The sequence below is a fragment of the Heptranchias perlo genome, chromosome 6, assembly GCF_035084215.1.
Source record: "Heptranchias perlo isolate sHepPer1 chromosome 6, sHepPer1.hap1, whole genome shotgun sequence".
Taxonomy (NCBI): Eukaryota; Metazoa; Chordata; class Chondrichthyes; order Hexanchiformes; family Hexanchidae; genus Heptranchias; species Heptranchias perlo.
In genome coordinates this window covers 18,216,675-18,226,741 of record NC_090330.1, presented here as the reverse complement: position 1 = coordinate 18,226,741, position 10,067 = coordinate 18,216,675, and the positions used below count along the sequence as shown (strand labels likewise).

Below are 10,067 nucleotides of genomic sequence, written 5' to 3'. Positions count from 1 at the left end.
TGGTGGAAAGAATTTCAGCGGAAGTAGCTGGACCGTTAAATCACTTCCGCCGAGGAGCAACTTCCTTTTTTCCCGCAGCTCCGCGAAGGAAAATGGCGGCTCAGATATCCAAGAAGCGAAAGGTGAGGCGAGAAAATGTGGCAGGCGAGGAGTGAGCGCGCAAATAGGGGTTGGGATGGGTCGGCGAGTGTGCCGTGGTTGTGTGCGCGGCCAGGCCGAGCGCCGGCGGTGGGTGATGGTGGAGGATGGATTCGGATGACTCCGTTCCCTAACATGGCGCCGTCTCTTTCCTTTTAGTTCGTGGCAGACGGGATCTTCAAGGCCGAACTGAACGAGTTCCTGACTCGCGAGTTGGCCGAGGACGGGTACAGCGGCGTGGAGGTGCGAGTCACACCGACCAGGACCGAGATCATCATCCTGGCGACCAGGTAAAAGAGAAGAGCCGCCCGCGGCAGAGGCGGGAAGAGTAACTCTGGGCTCAGGGCCCCGCCTGGTTGCTGCAGCTCTGGGTGAGAATCTCGCTGTATGTAAAGAGGGGATAGTGGGGTGGGTGGGGGTCCTTAGTTAGCGCATACGTTTTATGGCTAGGTTACAGTAATCAAGTCCCTGAAGTTTAAATTAATCTGAAGCCGAGTAAAATCGTCCTACATCCAAAGAGGCCTTGAATTAAAACTGTTTGCAAACCGGTGCCCCATGAACTGAGCAAGAACTGGTGCATGTTCCAGAAAACGACATGCATTGCTGTTTCAGCAGCGGGCTTTTTTTCAGAATTTAGAAAATGCTGGTTGAGGTGGTAGGAATTCATGCGTTCATACCACACCATTAAGTCAGGCAATTCTGCAAGTGGAGTTTTCATCAAATTGCTTCTGTATATTTGAACTGTGGATCTGGTAGCACTCTCTCCTCTGAGTTGGAAGATTTAAGTCCAGAGACTTGAGCACATAATCGAGACTGACATTTCAGTGAAGGAGTGTTGCACTGTAGGAGGTGCTTTTGAATGAGGCATTAAATCGGATGAGAAGTTAAAACCAGGATTTCCTCATGTAGGCTTAAAAGATGCCATGGCACTATTTAAAGATCAGGGGAGTTCTCCCTGGTACCCTAACTAATATTTATCCCTCAACCAACATCACTATAAAAACAGATTATCACTTGCTGTTAGTGGGAGCTTGCTGTGTCAAATGTGACTGCCACTATTCCTGACATTACAACAGTGACTGCAGTTCCAAAGTACTTCATTGGCTGAAAAGTGCTATTATGGGGTGTCCTGAGGTTGTGAAAGGTGCTGTATAAATGTAAGTTCTATTATCTTCCTTTAAAATCAAAATTGCACCTTTTCATTTTGCGCCAAGCTTCTGGAATATCTTGACTTCCTCCAAGTATGAATATATGTAATTTTGTAACTGAGCTCTATTCCAAGATAAAGATGGCAAAAAATATCAGTGACCTGTTGAATTTTTAATTTAAGGCAAATATTCTGCCCATTACAGCAGGGGTGTCCAAACTTAAAGAACTTTCATTTATATAGCGTCGTTCAAATCTTTTGGGACATCCTGAAATTCTTCACAGCCAGAGAATCATCATTTTTGAAGTGTCATCACGTGTGCGTACCATAGAGCCACGTAGGCCATATACAAAGAATTGCACGAGTTTCCTTTTTACTTCAATGCGATTTGGCAGAACCAACTTGCATGCACTGCTTTGTGGCACCATTTGTTGGTGTTACCCACCAATAATTCATTTGTTGTTGTAGATCAAATTGCTCCACATCCATTTTAAAAACAGTATTAAAGCCTGGACTTGCACTGCATGTTTTGGGAGCCTTGTATCTTAGGGCTCTACTGCATTCAGTAGCCTTCCGAGTTATACTGTCACTTTTGCATCCTACAGCTAGGAATTGTACAGGGCATGCCTTTCCCCCTCCCCAAAAAACACTACCAGTCTGAATTTGAACAGTGGCAAAGGTTAGTTGGATTTTGTGATGTATATTTCTGTCTGTGTTAGTACAAAGCATCATCAGTATTTCAGTTCTTTCTCATGTAGCCTTAATCTTCCTTGCTTGTGCACATCCACTTAAGTTTTGGAAGTTTAATTGGATTATGGGGAACATCTTAGAGCTGGACATCGCAGTTTACCTCTAACATGTAAAAGTGATTGTAGGTACCTTTTCAGCTAGAGAATCACTTGGGTCTACTTCATGAACTTTTTAAAATGGTAGAATTGCTGTTCCTTAGTAAATTACAATAATCTGAAGGTCCCTTTGTGAAATGATTTGCTTTAGGCATAGAACTTCAGAAAATCAAGTTGTACTTCAATATGTGTTGCATGAACGTTTGGTTTAATGTATAAGTAACTTTTAAAATCATTTATCAGGACTCAGAATGTGCTGGGTGAGAAAGGTCGCCGAATCCGTGAGCTGACTGCTGTTGTTCAGAAACGGTTTGGTTTTCCAGAAGGAAGTGTTGAGGTAAGTTAATTTTTTTGGAGGGTGGTTTTCTATTGATAAGACCAATGATGGCCTTGCCTTTGTATCCATTTGTTAAAAGTACATCCTCAACAGTTGTCTTTTTTGGCAATGCAAAGGCTACCCTCTGAATTGGCTGGAACAATATTTCCTCCCTTTTGGTAGCTGTCACCTTCAGTGATGATGCTTGATGACGAGTCTGATGGGATATGTCCTGTATCAGGAACCCTGATACAGTTGGCACGTTCTGTGCTGCTGGATTCAGGCTCCTGAACAGTGTGTCCTTCTTTTGATGACTTAGAGGCATTTGTCTGAGAAGGTTCCAATGTAATGTTAACTTTTATAATCAAAACTCTTCAGAAAAGACTGCTCATAATTTAGCTGTAGCTAACCACGCGTCTTAACTTTGTGCAACCTGAGATGTATTTTGTAGAATAAACCTGTCAGTGGGTTTAGTGCCATGGTTTGAATGGTAATTCCCTATAGATAAATCAAATGGGATTTTCTAAATTAATATAGTCTTTCGTTGAGTGTTTCAGACTCTGTTACAGATGCAAAATAAACTTAAAATGCTGTTTACGGTGGAGCCAGAAACTGACCAGTGTGTTCCAATTTGCAAAGTTCCCTGACCCGCCATGGCTCTTTAATGCCACAAAGTCTAATTGTAAAATAAAGGGTCAGGGCTCCATCTAAGCAGCAATGGTAAAGTTTAGTTGATATAGGGATTTAAGCCATAGCATTGATGTGATGTGTTTTCACTGTGTCCTGAATTTTTCTTGTTCCCCAGCTCTATGCTGAAAAGGTTGCCACTCGAGGGCTTTGTGCCATTGCTCAGGCAGAATCTCTGCGCTACAAGTTGCTGGGAGGCCTGGCTGTGCGTAGGTAAGATGATGGAGTTGATCACTCAAATGTTGTTTCAAATAGCTCTATGTAAAACTCAGGTGAAAAGAGAATTTGGGGACTTGTTAAAGGCATCTGTAATCAAATAATGAGACTAATTTTGGGGGCATACGGCTACAGGACTGGGGCTATTTTGCAAAAAGCACTTTTCTGAGAAGCTGCGTGCATATACACTACAAATTTAATGTCCATGCGAATCATTTCTGATTCATACCAAAGCTAAATGTGAGTCATGTGTTATGGTCTCAACTAACTCCAGTGGAAGAAGGCTCTTTCCTCCTCTTCAATGCACTGATACAAGGTTCAGACTCTGAATTCAAGCTGCATTTACACCATAACTGCAGTGTCAGTACAAAGTGAAACCACTTTGCACTGACTGTACATTTATACTGTAAGTGCAACCTGATTGTGAGTGAAACACAATGCTTTTGTTTTCCAAATTTTACTGACCTATGTTATAATTTTTATTTGTGTGCCATTTTGGTGCCCATGGGGCACTAATAGGATTTTGTAACCAGCTGAGCCAAAACATACTTCAGTGTCATGGGTTTTAAGTTGATTGGAGTAAGATTCTTGTGCTGGCTGTGGGTCCACATATATAGTATGTGGTGCCAAGCCATACAGATTGAGAATGCTCTGTCCTGATTTAGATGATTTCTGCTACGGTGGTGATTGTGATGCTACAGTTAACCCTGGGATAGGGAGGGGGAATAGGTAAGATCCCTACTCCCCATCCCTATCCAATGAGCTGTATTGAAGAGTATATGCAAATTTGTGTTGGCTGTGATGTCCTCCAAACTTGAATAATCTACATTCATTGTGAAGAATGGCCATTTTAGCAGTGTAACTGAGGGTTGCCAGCACCAATGGAACTGTACTTTATGACTCTCTGCCTTTTGAGGAGGAGGGAAGAAAAAAAACTAAATAGATTCAAAAAGCAATATATTTAAATAAATCAGTTAGATAGTCCAGTACATTCATTTCAAACAAAGTAACTTAAATGAGTCATGGTTACCCCCCAGTAATCCTGCTTTACATTTTGTTGCAGTTAGTAATTGTCCAAATGCTTTTTTGATGTTTATATTTGTGGTGCTGTTAAACTGAAGAGATTAAATGTGGACCTTCCCCACCCTCCCAGAGCCTGCTATGGTGTTCTCCGCTTCATAATGGAAAGTGGAGCCAAGGGCTGCGAGGTGGTAGTTTCCGGCAAACTCCGAGGCCAGAGAGCTAAGTCCATGAAGTTTGTTGACGGTCTGATGATCCACAGTGGTGATCCTGTGAATTACTATGTTGATACAGCTGTGCGTCATGTACTGCTGAGGCAAGGTGAGTAATGGGCTTTCACTAAAGTAAAAGCAGTTATTGGCGGGTGGTCTTTCCACGCTTCTACAAAATGTTTTCTCCTTTCCTGAAGGTATAGACTTATGCTGGGGTAGGATTTCATTGGTATCAGCATCTCTGATACCTTGCAAATGTGCCCTTAATTAATGTGTGAGCCAAGATTGTGAATGTAATTAGGCTTTTTGACAGTGGGGCCATCACAGTTGAGTTGAATTCTGTCCTCATCCACATGCACACTGCTACTGTACATCACTGCTTAGGGGCCAGGAACCACAGCTGTTTTTCTGTTCTTCCCTTGTCGCCTCTGATCGTATCCATGAACACAGCAGGTTCCTGTTAACTGTTTTGCTGAACCTCCACATGTTTGAGAAGGTTTGGAGTAAATATTTGGCCTTTAAAGGATCAAATCTATTTCTGCCTATCCTAAGGAACTGGCACTACAAAGGTATGAGATCCAAGGTGATTTTTGCTGTTTTATAAATAGTAATTTTCTGTAGAACTTGAACAAGTTCTGGATGTTGCTATCATTAAGACTTGTTTCTTTGCCTAATAACCTGCCTGTAACTCCACTTAATTTTCCTAGTAAAAAGGTTAATCTTGTGTTTATTATTCCATTACGATCAAATATGGCTGTTGTATAAACTACAATTAGGGTTGAATTCTTTTGGTTTGCTGCAATAGCATTGATAATTACAGAAAAGTAGACAGTTACTGCACCAACTAACACCAAGCTGTGAGTTTCAATGTCACCGGTTTGGACAAATCTTGAACTGAATTCTTATGTTAGTTTGAAGTTGCTTTTTGCTCAAAAAAAATTGACATCCAGTAATTTGAATTAAACAAGCTTAATAAAACACAAGGAATGTTTTTCATCATTTCAATTTTGAATTAAGAGTAGACTAATTAGATTGAATGTTATCATACACTTCTTATTCATGACTTTAAAATTTCAGTGGTTCTGAAGTTGAACCCAATCTTTTTTTAAAAAGTTTAAAAATCAGAGCACCTCCAATAATGGGGTACCTGGTGGAGATATATATACACACCAAAGCTGATTCATTTATTTTTTAGGTGTATTGGGAATTAAGGTTAAGATTATGCTGCCTTGGGACCCAAGTGGAAAAATTGGTCCCAAAAAACCTCTGCCTGATCATGTCAGCATTGTTGAGCCTAAGGATGAGATCTTGCCAACTACACCCATTTCAGAACAGAAGGGAGGCAAACCAGAGCAACCTGTGATCCAGCAGCCTGGACCAGTTCCTACTGCATAATTGGTAAGGTATTCCCTTCCTCTACTTGGATAAGGACTTTGGCAGGTGTGGTTAATGTATGAAGTTGGAGGAACTACATGGAAACATGTTATGGGCTAGATTTCTGGCTTTTCCTGGTCAGTGGACAGAAAAATCCAGTCTATAGTGTCTGCTATTTTTGAGTGTTGGCTAGAAATACTACTGGAGTCTTTATTTGTAAAGTTTCAGGTAGTTTAAATGGGGCACAGCATCATTGAAATTAGATTATCCTTTAACTTTAGTGGCTATCTTTATTTGCTTCAATTTGAAGATCTGCTTCACAATTTGATAACGGAGCCATTAGTGTGGTTATGATACTGGGATAGCAACTCTAGTTGAGAGTTCAGATTCCCTGTAGAAAGTTGTGAAATTGCATTCCATAATTCTGGTCACTTGTTGGCTAGCAACAGGGGGAAAAAATGACCATGGAAGCTGCTATGTTTCACTAATGTCCTTTGAAGGGAATCGATGCTCCTAACTGGACTGGCTGCCTTGTGAATCCAGTCTCTCGCAATGTGATTGACTTAATGCCCTCTGAGTAGTCTAGCAAGCCACTCCATTGTAAAATCACTTAAAAGGCAGCCCACCACCTTCTAAGGCAACCAGATGGGCAGTAAATGTGACCTTGTCCACATCCCAAGAACAATTTTTTAAATGAAGTTAAAGGGATAATTTACAAAATTCTTCAGACAGTCGCTGTGTAGTTGCATTTTGCTTTAGGGGATATATATCAAGAACCCATGTTTCAAGAGACTATTCTAAGCTCTGATTAATTCACCCCCACCCCCAAAATCCATGAAAATCAATCAGTGAGTAAAGAGATTCTATATGCGATCTTTGAAAACAAACAGCTGTGGAAGCAATCCTGCATTAACAAGTAGATATCAGCTGTTTTTGGGGATTGTTACCTTGGGGTTTGCAGTTTTATATTTGAAAATATAATGCCAAGAATTGACTTGTGCATTGAAATATTTTGCTGCTGTAATGAGGTACGAGTGTAACTGAATTCCTTCCACTGAGCATGTTGCAGATTTTGACTTGATTCCTTCAGTGATGATGCTTGATGACGAGTCTGATGGGACTTATCCTGTCTCAGGAATCTTGATACAGATGGCATGTTCTGTGCTTCTGAATTCAGGCTCCTGGGCAGTGTCCATATTCTATTGAAGACTTTTGAGGCATTTGCCTGAGAAGGGTTAAGTAACACATGTGTTTATGTAGTTTACTAGCTTAAGCTCAATTGTGTCTAATTTGTGCTTTTTCTGTGTGTCCACAGGTTTGCCAGCATCTGAAAGAAATGACTCATTTTCTGTAATTGTTTCAATAAAACAGAAGAGAAAACTGCTGCTTATTTTAATTAAATAAACTTGCATCACATGTTGCTAGTCCACAAACAAACTCACCAATACCAAAACTGCACTTTGTCCCTGGAAGTTATTGTGTTGTTGAATGTTGCATCAGGACTGACCTGCATTGCTCACTTGTGTTAAAACTATCACTGTCCCCTCATTGGTGGACAGGCCTAATAGACTTGCTGTATGGTTTGAAGGAAAATTCAATAATTGTCCGAATAGATTTGGAAATTGATCTTTCCCTTTTAACAACTGGTGAAGCTAAGAATTTAAAGAAAATGCTTTTTAAAAAAAAACTTGCAGGTATCTGACACACTAGCTGCTGAAATACTTATCAGCAGGGAACAATTTTTCTATCTGTTTGGGCAGTAGACAGTATATTGGTATTGTGGGGGGTGGTGGTTGTAAACAAAGCTATTAAATTGTTCATCAAAGTTGCAAGAAACAGTATGTGAGCTTCTGTTGAGAAGGGGAAAGTTGAATTGATTCCTTCAGTGATGATGCACGATGACGAGTCTGACAGGGCATATATTGTATCAGGATTCCCAATAACAGTTTGCATGTTCTGTGCTGCTGGATTTGGGCTCATGAGCAGTGTGTCTTTCTGGTGACTTAGAGGCATTTGTCTGAAAAGGATTAAATAGCAACCACTTATGAATTATTGGGTTCCTTTACTCCAATTCGTGCAGAACTTCAATTTGGCTTAGTGTTAGCCTGCCGCATAACTTGAATGTTATAATTCTAACTAGTTCACAGTTCCTGTAAAATGCGCAACAGAAACTGGTACTTTACTATGTTTGGTTTGGAGAAACAAAACCTCTTATTTGACCCGAGAGGGTTTTCATAGTTTCTGCATTGAAACATTGATTCATTTTGTGTTAGTAGAGTCTGCTATGTTTCATTTGGAATTGGGACAATTTGAATAAAAGTCCAAATTTTATGTACAGTTAGAGAAAGCTCAATATTTAGATTTTCTTTTTCTGTTCCACAGTCAGAACTTCTACCTTTTTAAGAGCGTCTAGATATTGCCATTGGCCTTTTTGGCTAGCACCACTGTTGAACCTGATCTTACTTCAAGTCCAGGTGCATACTTTATTGTTGGTATTAGGCAGTGGTAGTTGTGAGAAGGAACTCTTTCCTCCCTCCCCTTCCCCTGTTATAGGATAACATTCATGAGTGTCTGAGGCCAAAAATCTGCATGTACTGGAGTTCCAACCTGGGATTGTCACTGAAGTGATCACGCCAGCCGTTAATGTATTCCAGAGGCTGACTACTCACTGGAAAAAGTACTGCCTAGCATCCAGTCTATGCCTATTCTTACATAATTTAAACTCGTGTCCTGTAGTCCTCCCTATCTGTTAAACTGAAATAATCTCGAGAGGCATGCTATCCAGCCCTTTAATTATTTTATAGACCTCTAGCAGGTTGCCTGTAAGTCTCTGCTGCTCTAAAGTAAATAGACCAAATTTTTTAAGCCTTTCTAACTAGCTCTCCTCTGGACCTTTTCCAAGGCCACTATATCACCCATCTTCTGGGGGGACAAAACTAGGCACAGTACTTGAGCTGTAGTTAGACCATCAACCTCTCTAGTGACAAAATGTGGCCTTTGATTTATACTGAGTGGTTCTATTAATACAACCCTGGAGCCTGCTGCGCCATTCAGTAAGCTCATGGCTGATTTTCTACCTCAACTCCACTTTCCCACCCAATCTCCATATTTTTTGAGTCCAAAAATCTATTGATCTCAGTCTTGAATATACTCAACTGAGCATCCACCTCCCTCTGGGGTAGAGAATTCCAAAGATTCACAACACTGAAGAAATTTTTCCTCATCGCGGTCCTAAATGACCAACCTTTATCTTGAGACTGACTCTAGTTCTAGACTTTCCAGCCAGGAGAAACAACTCAGCATCTACCCTATCCAGCCCTCAGAATTTTATACGTTTCAATGGAATGAAGGTGGGTGGTTAGACCCGAATGTGGTTTGAGCGACTTTAGTTGACTGTCCTCTTATGCAGCAATGCCCAATTATTTTTCAATGGCAGCTGAACCCCTCGAAGCTATTGCTGCTCTGCAAGTAAATGCGTCATGTGTGGTTATGACCCATTTCATGCCAGGAATTTCCCAGGCTTTGTTTTTGGTCTGCTGATTTGACTGCAATTAGAAAAGCTCTTGAAATGCTAGGGAGCGCAAAAATCATCCAAGGTTCAGAGACTGCATGAGGACAGTGACCACACTGAAGCAAGAGTTGGTGCCTTTTTAAGAGGAGTGGAGAGTTTAGTGATGGGGAAAGATTACTGCCTTGTAATCAATGTCATTTTTAAACATCAAGGTAGTAATTATTTTCCCTGTCTGATAACTGGTCAATTTGTCTTCAATACAGCTATTTTTGTTGTGATTTTTGATTCACCAGATAAATCTTGCAGAATCTATAGAAAACTTGTAAACGCCTAAGGGATTTCCACTGTCTCGGAATATTTATCTAGCTATAGTTTGATATAATTAAATAGCAAAAATTACTTCAGCAGGTGACTTGGGTTGTAAAAGCATGCAATCTTGGGAAAAGTAGATGAACAATGTGATTACAATAGGCATAAATAGAAAATGGATGTCAATTTTTTGTCCACTGAAGTCAACATTGAAAGCTGGGGTAATCTGACCTCGTAGACCAGGCAGCTCAATTTTGAGCATTTGTAGGGATAATGTTGTGATTGTGGCAAA

General features: G+C 40.6%; 1 protein-coding gene and 3 non-coding genes across 4 annotated transcripts; all 4 read left to right on the top strand.

The window, feature by feature from the left end:
* Positions 1-14: 14 nt before the first annotated feature.
* Positions 15-7,335, top strand: rps3 (ribosomal protein S3). Its single transcript, XM_067985864.1, has 7 exons — positions 15-122; positions 298-428; positions 2,374-2,467; positions 3,252-3,346; positions 4,503-4,690; positions 5,777-5,979; positions 7,271-7,335. The coding sequence occupies exons 1-6, from the start codon at positions 93-95 to the stop codon at positions 5,974-5,976; spliced, it is 738 nt and encodes a 245-aa protein (XP_067841965.1). The 5' UTR covers positions 15-92; the 3' UTR covers positions 5,977-5,979; positions 7,271-7,335.
* Positions 2,637-2,784, top strand: LOC137323223 (small nucleolar RNA SNORD15). Its single transcript, XR_010963321.1, has one exon. It is a non-coding gene; the product is annotated as a small nucleolar RNA SNORD15 (small nucleolar RNA).
* LOC137323224 (small nucleolar RNA SNORD15) lies at positions 7,040-7,189 on the top strand. Its single transcript, XR_010963322.1, has one exon. It is a non-coding gene; the product is annotated as a small nucleolar RNA SNORD15 (small nucleolar RNA).
* A 500-nt stretch (positions 7,336-7,835) lies between the features above and the next one.
* LOC137323225 (small nucleolar RNA SNORD15) lies at positions 7,836-7,981 on the top strand. The gene has a single exon (XR_010963323.1). It is a non-coding gene; the product is annotated as a small nucleolar RNA SNORD15 (small nucleolar RNA).
* Positions 7,982-10,067: the final 2,086 nt, after the last annotated feature.